Source organism: Enoplosus armatus, chromosome 19 (genome assembly GCF_043641665.1).
Source record: "Enoplosus armatus isolate fEnoArm2 chromosome 19, fEnoArm2.hap1, whole genome shotgun sequence".
Lineage (NCBI taxonomy): Eukaryota > Metazoa > Chordata > Actinopteri > Centrarchiformes > Enoplosidae > Enoplosus > Enoplosus armatus.
In genome coordinates this window covers 6,329,444-6,343,151 of record NC_092198.1, presented here as the reverse complement: position 1 = coordinate 6,343,151, position 13,708 = coordinate 6,329,444, and the positions used below count along the sequence as shown (strand labels likewise).

Sequence of the window (13,708 nt, the reverse complement as noted above, 5' to 3'; positions counted from 1 at the left end):
TAATAGTATAGTATTGTATAATACAGCTGTAATATAATAGTATAGTATGGTATAGTATAGTACAGTATGAATTACTGAGTTACTTAATTATTATCAATGTTGTTTGACCCTGAGTGTAAAAATCAACAGTGTCCTGCATACATAAGAGTTTACTTATAACTTGTTGATCGCTTTTTTAACAGCCACTCCAGACTACAGCAGTTGATGAGAGGAGAAACAACACTCAAATCAACACTAATCTCCCAATAATTGCCAGTGAAATATCAATACTTTGCTGTGTGTTATGGATTTGGCCCAGTCTATAAAATCCATCATGATGTGGCTGTTATGTGAGTCACATACACAGTAAAGATTCATACAGATCATTTACATTCACGGGCTATTATTTTATCAGGTATGTCGTTGTATTTATGAACGACTTCCTCCTCTTTAATGACTCCCAGCCTTCATGCTCTCAATAGTTCAGAAAAAATACACCTTTCTGTTCACACTTTTGTCTTGAGTCTGTCTAGTTTCTCATAAATGTGCTTATCCTATAATAAAACTACCTCATGTTATTGCCTTTACCTGTATTTGCCTTTCCCTCATTCTTTATTTTAATGACTATTTACATATGTATGTATATATATATATATATATATATATATATATATGAATCTAATCAATAATATTTGTGAGCATGAAACTTTTGCACTCTTGTCTTGTTGCACCAGGAACGATCACAGGTCACAGTCCAAGCTGATGAGCTGCTATTCAAAGGCAGGCGGTTGTTATGTTGTACAACAATAACTCCAGAAGTAGGACACTGAAAATGACTTCCATTGATCAAACTTGTATCCTAAGGAAGCGTAGAATTGTGCCCGACTGTTGATTTAATAGTACATACCATCATAATCAAGTTATTTGGCTATTAATACTGTTTTCAAATGTTGCTAATGATGATATTAACCTCTATCTTGTGTCCAAAATGTTTAATTTGGTTGTCAAGTAATGGTGCCAATTTTCTGTGTTCAAGTCATAAACTGCTATATTAAGGAGCAGAAATACTTTCAGTGATGCACAGATATTCTCCTACAAATCACTTTAAAAGACTACAAAGAGGCAATAATGCGATAATATAATCTGGGCTTCTGTGTGTGTAAAAAGAGTATAAAATGCTAATAGTTGGCTTGTTTTGTGCATGTTGTTGTTAATGTCATATAAATGCAGTCCGTCCTGTTAAACCTGCTGTAAGTTTACATCAAGACAACTTGGTGAAGTGTGACCCAGAGAGGCTGCTGCTCCGGCCCCCGGACGCGTCATCACGTTGTTAAATTCCCACTTTTACAGAAATAGCTCTTTTGTTGTCCCTGTGATCCTGAATAATTTATTTCGAACCGTCGGTCCGTGCTGACATTTGCTCACAGCGTCCCCGGGTAAGCACGGGGCCGGAGCATGAATCCCTCATCAGAGCCCGGAAAGGTCAAGTGATATTGATCTCACTATGCAAACGCGCTCTATATTGCCAGAATCAAACCTCCAAGGTTGGGATCAGGTCGAACATTTGCAGGTCAGTCCGGGACTCATTATCAGATTCCCTTTACAAGCTGAAATTGGGGGAATGACCAGATCTGACAAAATAGACTTCGCATATGGTGCCGAATGGGCAGAGGCTGCAAGTTCAACCGCGTGTTGGTGGTCAATCGGCGGTGTGTAAAACGCGCGCTCAGGGGTGGGGACTTCTTTTGGAGAGCGCAGCACGACTCTCTGCATCCACAGGTTGCTGCGCGCCTCTGCGCTCCTCTCTCAGCATCTCGGCAGCGCAGACCGGAGAGCGCAGCCGGTGGAGATGAACTGAGGAGTCTTTGGAGGACGCGTTTCGGACTTGGGCTGCACATGGAAGCTCGTGAGCACAATGCCACATCCGCAGCCATGGCCAACTCGATTATAACCTGCCAGAGAAACAAATTAATTGCCTTGCGCAGGACTTTTCTGTCGTAAAAAAACATCTTGTCAAGCGTTGCCACCATGCCACAGGTCCCTGACTGCAGCTGCGCCGCGGTGACAACAGCAACATAATGGCATGTCGGAGCGGTTGCTGCTGCGGCTCCGGTCCGATAAACGAGGATAACGCGAGGTTCCTCCTGCTGGCATTGTTCATCATCATCTACCTCCTCTGCGGGGCCGCCGTCTTCTCCGCGCTGGAGCAGCCGAAGGAGCGAGAGGCGAAGGAGCGCTGGGCGCAAAGGTTCGAGCATTTCAGCCAAAAGTACAACCTGAGTAAGAAAGACCTAAATAACTTCCTCAGGAACTACGAGGAGGCGAACGTAGCGGGCATCCGCGTGGACACAATCAGAGCTCGATGGGACTTCACCGGCGCTTTTTACTTCGTGGGAACTGTGGTGTCGACCATTGGTGAGATGGAGAAACAGGCTTTTAAAAACAGTCAGCTCCATCATCTTTGTTTTACTGAAAACATATATACATAACCTCTCTTTGAGGACACCATCGGTTATGAACTTGTGTGTGTGCGTTTGTGTGTGTGTGCATGTTATCACAGCTCCTTTTATTTCTCCCATAATGTGACTCGCTGTCTCACAAATGTTCTCTTGCATTAGTTTTCCTTCCTTTGCAAACTCTCCCATATCAAGGCCACTTCATACTTAACGCTTCCATGACCCAAAATGATAAAATTCCTTTCACTGTGTTTTGTGTTGAAAGCGTGTTAGTAGCCAGGTTAGGTTTAATCAAACTTTCACACACTGCAGATAAAACCTAGCAACAGTGCATGCAAAATACTTTTTTTTAACATGCAAATGTTTGACTTCACAAAGCAGCATTAATGATGACCTGGTCCTCTTAGTTGGAGTGGTAAGCCATGCAGTGGCCCAGCATACACACCACCACAATGATATGAATCTATAATTAATGCTAAGTGGTACTCCTGTGCTTGTCAAGTCAAACTTCAGTTCAGAAACGTCTATATTCAAGTAAGACCGCCTCTTTTCTCGTATCCATTCATGTATGTATATTTACAGTTAAGAGGTCCACTTCAAGTCATTTTTAAAGTAACATCAGCTGTTCGACATTACTTAGTCTTGACTCAGTACTTCCGATTTGATTCATTGGGTTCAACAAAACTAGACTGAAAAAAAAAAAGTGATTTAATGGCTGCATCAGAGCAACATTTGTCCCTGACAACCAGTTCTCCATTTCAGCACTGGCTGTGCCTGTCTGACAGCACTAGAGGCATCGGTGTCAGCTTGGCAGACAGTGTGGAGCCCTCTAATCTAATGGCACTGTTATACGCAGTGACAAAACTTTTGATCTTTTGTTGTCGACACCTCTGATTCGTACTTGCACAACAACATACAGCATCTTTGATTGGAGTGAGCTGATTCATGATGACTAACAGTTTGACAGGCCCTCTGGTTAGGTGACTGGCGTAGACCATCGCCATTTAGAATCAGAATCAGAATCAGAAATACTTTATTGATCCCTGGGCGGGGGGGGGGGGGGGGGGTTATAGTGATGAAGGACCAGGCTCTACCAAGACCGACTGATTGATGGTGATCCCGCGATTCTCCCACGGTTCCAGAAGCCGCAGACAATTTTCAAAATGCCTATTTCAAAGACGTAGTTTTCCTCTGCTCTCCTGGCAGCCCTTCTGCACTTTCCCTGAGACCTCTGTAGTCGCATATTTCATCAAGTAGCATTCAGGTAGAGTGAAGAGAAGAAGCATCATTGCTCTGTGTGACATGATCATATGGTTCCACTATCACTGACTGCTACTACGTCTAGGTGGAGGTTGCAATGGTGTATGGTATAATGGGTTTTTCTTTCGCAACTTTTTATTTATTTTTTTATTTTCTTACAGAACAAAACATCCCCTGACCTAGGAAATCATAACTTCAATTATAATCCGTACAGTTTGGCTACAACAGCCCATCTCACTTGGCTGGACACCTTGGCGCAGTGTAACACAAGTCTATCTTTGTGTAAAAGTGACCGGTCTAAGCAATCAGTCTTTATGCTTTTCCTCTTATTTTTTTTATCGCTCTCATCACTTAATTTTTAGAGTACGTCTATAGCTTAAGGGAAGGCCCTTCACAAACACCATCAAACAAACACAACATCAGTATGCATCCTCAAGGATAGTGCTGTGTGCGTCAGTGTTTGAATTAATACATGGACGAGTAAAAGACAGCATTGTATCTTTTTATTATCTCGTAATGTGTGGTCAGAACATGTGCACATATAAGTCCTCATATTTAGAGTTCCACTGACGCAGATACTTTTATTCTTAGACTGTGATAATAAAACTTTATTTGTATAAATGACCTAATTCAAATATATGTAATAACATTGTGCGTAGATTGTTTTACTGTAAAATTTATAGCAATAGTAACAGAAATTGTCTTTGTTGCCGGGAGTTAGATGAGAAGGTCGTTACTACTCCCATGTATCCTGTTGAATAGCATCTAGATTTGGCGAGTGGGAGGAGGTATCTCAGGCGACCCTCGTTTTTGGACGTAAAAGTCCCATTAATTTTTCCCATCGTCATTATGAGGTGGCTCACAGTTGGGGCTCTTCCACAGCTTGGACTGGCATGAAACTCTCCCGTAAGAATCATCAGTACGAAACATTAACAACTGTATTAACTATGGAAGCACATGAAGGTAACTATGCCTCCCAAGGTGCATTTTGGCAAGACACATCCAATCACCGAGTCTCATATTCTGTTACGTACGCCGCTAACGGTGGAGGCTAAAGATTACAGTGTTGAGAACACTAAAACAACACAATATGCAGCTGAACGCTTGGATTCTGATTTTGCAGCAATGGCAATATGTATTGTTCTCAAATCCAAAGACAAAGATAACGTGATTGCTCAGAAATGTTTGTTGAGATAGTACAAGTACAAGTAGTGGCCATAACATGAACCCTATTGAATTGTAAGATTACCTGGGAGAGGCCCAGGCTTCTATGTGTAACATGGAGGATATCGTTATTTTTGAGGTGGTATTACAGAACACGGGAAAAAAACATCCGCAGCTAGCGCCTCCCACTTCACAACTCTTTAAGGCTACAGCCAGTTAGCCTAGCTTAGCTTAGCACAAAGACTGGAAACATGAGGAAACAGCGAGCCTGGCTCTTTCCAAAGGTGACAAAATCTAAAACTCACTAATGAACACGTCACGTGCAGGTCATTTAATCCGTACAAAAAGTGTGAAAACGACTTGTGGAAGTTGTGGTTTTGCAGGAGGTTATGTGCTGGATTATTTTCACCAGTAACGTTTATGAGTATGTTTACTGGCAACCTCATGATGATGACAAGACTTTGTAAAGATAAAATGTGTTAATTAGTGAGCTTCAGAGATTGTGGTGGTGAATTTGTTACCTTTAGAGCCAAGCTAGCTGTTTCCCTGTTTCTAGTCTAAACTAAGCTAACCAACTGCTGGCTGTAGCTTCATATATAACAGCCAGATATCAGAGTGGTATCAACCTTCTCATCTAACACTCAGCAAGAAAGCAATAAGATTCCCACAAAGACAAACTATTGCTTTAAATGTTTTTCTTGAGTGAGTGAGGTTGCATCTCAGAGGGTAAAGTCAGGACTGTGTAGCACAACCCAGCACCCCCATTAACACCAACCACGTTCAGAGCTTTTATGCCAGACTGCCATCCTGACATGGAGGTCATACTGACAGTATATTTCATTTAACAGGTCAAATGACTCATCAACATCACATTTACCCAAGTTTACGAAACAAGAAGGAAAGAAAAAAACATCCATTAAATCCAGCCCATTTGGCTTTATCGTCGTGTTTGGAAGTAAACTCCGGCCCAATTAGCACCTTGAGAAAGAATTTTAATGTGGAGGCAATCAAATCCTCCACAAGAAGCCTGCCTCTGGCGCAGTGGCAATTAGTCGTGCTGAGTATCTTTTTCATGACACGAGATACAGAAACATTTATCTTTGTTTTTCTAGCGAAAAGGGCTCTCGCGATGTAAGAATTTACAGCTGCTGTACATGTAAACAATCAGTTTCTCACACGACAAAACACGGTGCATGTAACGGTGTCATGGCCGTAAAAAATTGCAGCAAGTGTTCACATTTTCAACAAATTCATGAATGTAATAAATTGATAAAGGAGGACAGAAAGACAGACAGGCAGTGCTTCATTGGGCTTTCAGTGTCAAATGAGGGATGAATTGGAGACATAGCTGAGATTGGTGCAATCGATAGAAAGACCTCTCAATTTGACTCTCATTTTATTCATCTACCAGTTCACAAGAGACAAAGGAGAAGTCACACACAAACAGCGCCTCAGTTCCCCTCGGGGCAAAACCAGTTAAATGGGTTCCTTTAAAAAATAGAAAATTGTAAAATTGATATGTGAAGTGGCTCCAGTGGGTCTGACAGTTGCCAAATAACTGTTGGGAATACAGTGAGACGTTACACAAACAGACACTTTGGGATTGATTGCAGCGATGTGCTTGGACTGAAAACACCTCAGCTCTTAAAGTGAGTGAGTGACAAAGACAGATAAAGAGAGCGAGAGCGAGTCACCAATGGCAACCCAGAGATGGAGTCGGCGGTGTGGGTATAATATTCACTTAGAAGAAGAGGAGATCAGTAATTAGCCATCTTCGTTTATGACAGAGAGGATGTGAGTTTGGTTTAAAAGGTAAGTCAAAGCAGCAGAAGGCAATGGTAACTCTCATCTTCTCTACAAATAACTCATTCATTTACCAAGAGCACTGCGTTTCATTTGTAAGTGGGGCACTTAAGACTAAGCACTTTTCAAGTGAGTGGTAATTCTTTTATGTAAAGAATGTTTTTATTCTATCCTTTCATTCAGAGACAGAGAATTAAAGTTCAACTACTCTTCCTAGCATTCACCTCATTCTATCTTATATAATAGTATTATTATGTAGATTTCTCCTCATTGCAGAATGTTTTTGTGTGTATCCCAGGGTTTGGGATGACCACTCCTGCCACCATTGGAGGTAAAGTCTTCCTGATGTTCTACGGCCTGCTCGGCTGCGCGGCCACCATCCTCTTCTTCAACCTCTTTCTTGAGCGTGTCATCACCGTCATCGCCGTCGTCCTCAAGTCCTGCCACGAACGGCGCCATAACAAAGCTGCGCTCCCACAAAATGGCCGGCGAGTCTCTGAGGGAACCAAAGCGGGTGGAGCTGGGGGAAGTGGAGGGAAAGGACAGGACCTGGCTGGCTGGAAGCCTTCGGTCTACTGTGTCATGCTCATTCTAGGAGCGGCAGCCATCTTGGTGTCCTGCTGTGCCTCGCTCATGTACTCAGCAGCTGAGGGCTGGGGCTACCTGGACTCGCTCTACTTCTGCTTTGTGGCCTTCAGCACCATCGGTTTTGGAGACATGGTGAGCAGCCAGCGGGTCATCTATGAGGGCCACGCCACGGCCGCATATCGGCTGGGCAACTTCTTCTTCATCCTGACCGGCGTCTGCTGCATCTACTCCCTCTTCAACGTCATCTCCATCGTCATCAAGCAGGTCCTCAACTGGCTGCTGAGGCGGCTGGAGGCCCCCTGCCGCTGTTGTTTCCCCAGGAGGGGTCACCACCCGCACAGGCACCCCCGACGAAACGTTGTGGCCCCGGGTCACCTGCGTGCCCGCAGAGACCCCTCCATCGAGACGGACGCCATCAACGAGAGCGAGACCGACACTGGCCGCAGGATGTCCGGGGAGATGATCTCCATGAGGGACTTTCTAGCAGCCAACAAGGTGAGAGCTTCGGGGCTGGAGCAGGTCGTAGCTGACATCTTGTGTAATATTCCACATATCTAATATAATCACATGTGCTGTTACACGCAAGGTATTCACTTATCTCCAAGAGTAATTTGATTAAACTGCTCACTCGAGTAGCAGAAAGAACATTTACTCAATAATCTTGTTTCCCTGTAGTCACGTTTACTGCAGTCATTAACTCCCTGCTCTCAGTCATCTCCCTCATTATGAACTCTTATGAAAACTATTGGATTTCCTGCACGATTCTCCCTATGAACCGTGACATACATGTAACATATAATATCACGGCCTGTGCATACTTCCTGTCATTGAAACCAGTGTTAAATCGTCTTCATTATTTTTGGCTGCTGTTTTCTAGACTACAAACACTATTTGTGTAGAATTTCTCTGAATACAAATGGTCTTACTCCACTGCCACTGCTTCAGCAGCCCTTGTAGCCACTCAGAGGTGTCAGTTGTTCACACATTTCCATAACCGCCACCCTTCTTTTCAGACAAGAGGAACGAGCAGTGTGAGCTGCTGAATGTCAAAACCATGCTCACTCACCCCAGGATTATTCTAAACTGGATCAAAACATCTGAACGACATCTGAATTTTCTGATGACATGGCCTGAAGGCTAAGGATGTGATATAAGTGACGGAAAACCATTAACACAGAAACTGAACGGAACAGATGTGGAAATGTGTGTTACTGTAGACTACTCACACATTATGTAATATCCTAGATCTCCATACCTTAAACAATAGTGTGTTATTATCACACGTTTATTATCACAAAATCTTACACATAGAATTAGTTTGGGGCAATGAATAAATAAACGTCCCCACCCTCTTAAAGTTTTGGTGTTCACAAGTCAAAGTTTTCAGCGACATATTTCAATATGATTTCGCAGAAACGAAGTTAAGATAGCACAAGTACAAGTAGTACGTTTTCCTCTAGCGGCACCAACAGGTTGACATTTGTGCTTTTGAGTGAATTGTCAAACTATTGGATGGTTTGCAGTGACATTCGGTACACTGATGTCCCCCTCAGGATGAATTGTAATAACTTTGATGAATGCTTAACCTTTCATCTAGCATCATCATCAGGTCAAAATGTCCATTCGTCCAACACTTTGGTTTATGACCAAATACCTGCAAAAGTAATGATGTTCCCCCCAGCCTCAGCTTTACTTTGTGTTTAGTGCTAATTAGCAAATGTTAACATGCTAACATGCTAAACTAAGATGGTGAACATACCTGATAAACATCGGCGTGTTAGCATTGTCATTGTGAGCATGTTAGCATGCTGGCATTAGCTAATTGTTGTTGCTAGCGTTGTTGTAGACTCTTAGTCTGCTTTTCTACAGCATTTATAGTACTTACAAAAGCAAACACAGTGTGGTTGACCTCCTTTGAAATAAGATCCACTTGTCCAGAGTTTGGCTGATACCAGCAGAGCCTCACATGAATGCTCCCCAGCAAGATGCCTGGAATAGGAGTTCATGTTGCATTGTGTCGATTGACAGCAAATTTGATGGTATTGTCCTGTCTGTCTGTAGCCCTGTTCCAGGCCTCTGAATTGCCGCCCATCCATTTGTTCAAAATTCATAAAATATATAATAATATATGAATGAATGAAACAAACAAAATGGGATTTCAGTCGAAAAATTGGGCTATTCTGTCTGGGCATTCACGTCTGTAAAGTCTGAGAAGCTGGCTTTGTACATATTGTACTGAGGAATAAGAGAGAGACAAGAATGGGAGGGGTGGAGGGAGAGAGATGGAGACTAGACGTTTCACAGATTTCAACAAATTAGAATATTGCTGCTGCATCAGATAACACACTGACCTTTTCAGTTTCAATCAGGGTCGGCTGAACATGGATGATCTGCAGGTAGACAACAGTGGCAACATGAACTTGAACTTGGCCACTGGAGTATGGACACAATGACGTCACATCTTTATGCAATTACTTTGTGGTATCAATATTTTTGATGTAGACTATTCAGAATCCAAAGTCCAGGCACATAAATATTGATAATGTTATTGATGATCACATCTGATACAAACATTTTCTGATTAAGTCTCATTGTTTTATTTACAACAAGATTAAATCTACAACCGTTCTAGCAGCTCTGTGAGTACTTAGGCACAGCTGTGCTTTGAGCTAAATGCTAAATTCAACAAGCTAACATGCTAACAGTGACAATGCTAAAAAAGCTGATATGAAGCCGGTACTGTACACCATGTTCACCATCAGCTGAGGCTCAAGGGCTTGTTAAAGCTATTCAAATTCACCTTGAGGTGAACATGAAGGTCTGTACCACATTTCACGGCAATCCATCCAATATTTGCTGAGACATTTCACTAAAAAGTTTACAATGTCAATCTCAAAGAGACGCAGAGTTCAGGGATCACCAAAGTAAGAAGGCTTCACCACTGGAGGCCATATATGTCTGTATGAAATTTCATGTGAATCCAATCCAACAGTTGTTGAGATATGTCAGCCAGAATTAAGTCCCTAGAGTCATGCCACCAGCTTATCTAAAAAAACACGTAATTGTGTGTAAGATAGCTTCATTCCATTTGATTTAATACTGACTGAACTCGTGTAAAACAGCATTACACATCAGTTGTGTACATTCTCCCCACATTGCTTTGTAGAGTGAACATTGAAAGGGAAAAGTTGGTCTGTGGGAGAGTTAATGTCAGGTTTCTGTCAGTCACACTTGTTCAGCATTTGTAGTCTTTGTTCAGTAAAATCAACACACCAAAGGAGAGGAAAAACACCATCTGGTAGCCTTATATCACACCTGTGAAATCAGATGTGCGACACGTTGTATTATATCTGTGTTCCACAAGGTTTCGCAGGTTTCACGTAGCCCTTCCAAACACAGACAGCAAATATTTCCTCATCTCTTCATTTCTTTATCTCTGTCCCTTCCTGCAGGTGAATCTGGCTATTATGCAGAAGCAGCTTTCGGAGATGGCCATCGGACACCCACGCCAGTCCAGCTCCAGTTCACGACAGAACGGATTCTCAGGAGGGGTGGGCGCCCTTGGCATCATGAACAACCGACTGGCAGAGACTAGCGTGGACAGATAGGGAGAAAACAGCGTGAATCCTTTTTAAAAGGATACAAAAGGCTGAGAGTGTGAGGACAAATTGACACTGAGGACTGGCTTCCTGGGAAAAAAATAAAGACTTGGGTGGTTTACAACTCTGAATTTATGACTACGTACTACATCTTTTCCATCCACGAGCAAGCTGACCCCCAAGCAGCAGCAGCAGCAGCTTGGAGCCCTCTCAGCCCACTATCCTGTCAAGAACATGACTACATGAATGATGCATGATAGTTTGCTGGAGTCTCACATCTGGACCAGCGTGCAGGAATGTTCCCCCCTGAGGAATTCAGTTTCCATGGTGATAAAAAAAGCCTGCCTATAGCCCTTGTATCCAAGCCTTAAAGACCTGATGCACTACATGCTACTCCACACCTAATTGCAACTTCCACTCATACAACAGTACTTTACAATGCTCACTATGACTCTACTCATGTCCACACTGTATCTGTCACTGTAAAGGACATTAATGAGAAAAAAATAGCTTTAATAAAATGGGTGTTTCTTGGTTTTGTGTCTAACAGTAGTTATTATATAAAACTTGGCGTCATGTAGAAAATGAGGCCCAATTCATAGATAATTGAATGTTTACCTTCAATGCAGAGTGCATAAATTTACAATTACTCTATCAATGACACTCTCATTCATCATTCATCATTCATGACTCAATGGCATTCAATAGCCTCTATCTTCGGCACTGCTTTCATTCATTACCTCGACAAATATGAGACAAAACTGAGATGAAACCTACTATGCTGTTTATTTTGGAGCTTGCTGCATCTTATCCAAGCACAGATGCAGACATGCAGACATTTTCACACCCTGATGTAGTCCAGGCCTACAGGTGGTTGGTACTGATACAAATGCAGTGAAACAAGTTGACCCGGGGTTCATTATTTGATTTTAGCTCAGCAGTGTGTCTGGAATCACAACAAGTACAGTAAACAAAATGGACAAAAGACTTTTCAGAACATGAAAAAACATGAAAACCACAAGCAGCCAAGAGCCAACGACTTGTGGACACTATATTATGCTTGATTTAGGGAGATGGTATAGGCATCTTCATTCTCTTTGTGAGTGCATCTGAGAGAAAATTACAGGGTGAGAATCCTCCAGGCTCCATTTCTGACGTCACCAGCTGAGCTTTGGTAAATCTGACTCGAGTGTTTTCCAGAGAACGAGAGCAGAGAAACGATCTTCCTTGATAAAATGCAGATGATTTCCAAAGGTTGTAAGAACTCTATGTCTGTTTAGTCGTCTGTTGCGGAATCCTTTTCAGTTCACAGCACAAACTACGAAGGAGGTGATATCCAGATGGCGCACGGCATTAATAAAACGCATGCAGGATAAAGAATGTATTTGTATAAAAAAAAAAGAAACACAGTACTTGACCATTTGCTAAACCCCTACCCAAAACTGATTTTCCAATTAGATGTGTAGGCACAGCAGGCCTGCTAAGCTTCAAACATGTTAAAGCTGTGTGCATGGGGCAGTTATTACTGCAAAACTCTGCAGTGAGTTTCGAGGACAGAGTGTTTTTTGTAGCCTTTCCAAAACCAAAAACACACAAGCAAAAGTAAAAAGAAGTGTTATCTGCTTTAACGTAAGCCAATATTGGGGAATATCAGTGAACTATCAATTGCTGCAACTTCCAATCCATTTCAAGCAATTGCATTTAAATAATTGTTCTACTTTTCCAATTTCAAGCTGTTAGGTACTAAGGATGTGAATCAGAGTGTGAACATTTTGCTTTCATCCATACTAACACTGAGATGTCAGCTACATATTCAGCAAGTCAGTTCATTAACAGCAGAGAGTGAGAAAATAACACAGACATTAACAAATCCCTAAATACTGAAACCCAATATCTTATACTGAATAATAAAACTGACAAAAATAACTTCTACCAGCTTCCACTCTTTGCTATGGAGACAATCTCACCCTCTTTGCCATTGCCAATGTTCATGCACGCTGCACACACACTCGCACACAAGCTCACACACGAAATAACCTAATAGAGGATCAGAGAATATGTTAGAGAAGCTGTGCCCACACATATAATAATAGCTTTGAACAAATGCCTGTGTGTTCCTGTGTGTTCCTGTCTGTGTGTGTGTGTGTGTGTGTGTCTGTGTGTCCACACATGTATGTGCGTGTGTTACAGGCAGACAGATGCAGACATACAAAGACTCTTTGTTAAAGCTCTTTTCTGAGACTCGACAACTCACAGTGAGTTACTGACACTGCTGTCGTATCCACTGAGTTGGAGACAATTTGAAACACACTAATGAAACAGTCATGCCAGATTTGATAATGTGATTGAATCTGCTGTGCGGCAGAGGTGGCCTCAGTGCTACCCCACCATTCATGGTTCAGAGGGAATAAACTTCGTAGGTGAGTATGTTCACAGAAAGTGGGAAAACTCTGTGTACCTGAGTAAAGACGTGATGAATGTGTGACTGCACTGTGAGAATAAATGAAAGCGGATGTATTTTCCTTATTACGACTATGAGGTTTTGGGTGGAAAAGCAGTGATTTATATGTTATACATATTATATAATGTCTAATATATGCAATCTTATACTTTAAAAGCTAACATTAGACAGTAGGCACACTGATACTGAATCCAATTACAGTCAGTGGCTGTCAAGCAATGGCTTTGCTTTTGCACTACAGACATGACTGACCAGAGGGATTAGCTACACAAATAGTGATGGCCCTGCACAATTAGCTACTTATCTTGATGACTTAATTAGGATGAGTGGGATGCGTTGTCAATGTTATGTGCATAATTATTGATTTCTCATGTGCATGAGTGTGACAGGGGAGGGTA

The 13,708-nt window shown here is 42.1% G+C and overlaps 1 protein-coding gene across 1 annotated transcript; it reads left to right on the top strand.

Moving 5' to 3' along the window:
* The first annotated feature begins 2,057 nt into the window (after window positions 1-2,057).
* On the top strand, window positions 2,058-11,111 carry kcnk13b (potassium channel, subfamily K, member 13b). Its single transcript, XM_070926073.1, has 3 exons — window positions 2,058-2,394; window positions 6,961-7,745; window positions 10,703-11,111. The coding sequence occupies exons 1-3, from the start codon at window positions 2,058-2,060 to the stop codon at window positions 10,856-10,858; spliced, it is 1,278 nt and encodes a 425-aa protein (XP_070782174.1). The 3' UTR covers window positions 10,859-11,111.
* The last annotated feature ends 2,597 nt before the right edge of the window (window positions 11,112-13,708 follow it).

Bases quoted from the DNA above. Each gene is read 5' to 3' on its own strand.
- kcnk13b (XM_070926073.1), top strand. From the start codon at position 2,058: ATGGCATGTCGGAGCGGTTGCTGCTGCGGCTCCGGTCCGATAAACGAG. The intron at 2,395-6,960 runs GTGAGATGGAGA...TGTGTATCCCAG, and splicing joins AACTGTGGTGTCGACCATTG to GGTTTGGGATGACCACTCCT. The intron at 7,746-10,702 runs GTGAGAGCTTCG...CCCTTCCTGCAG, and splicing joins ACTTTCTAGCAGCCAACAAG to GTGAATCTGGCTATTATGCA.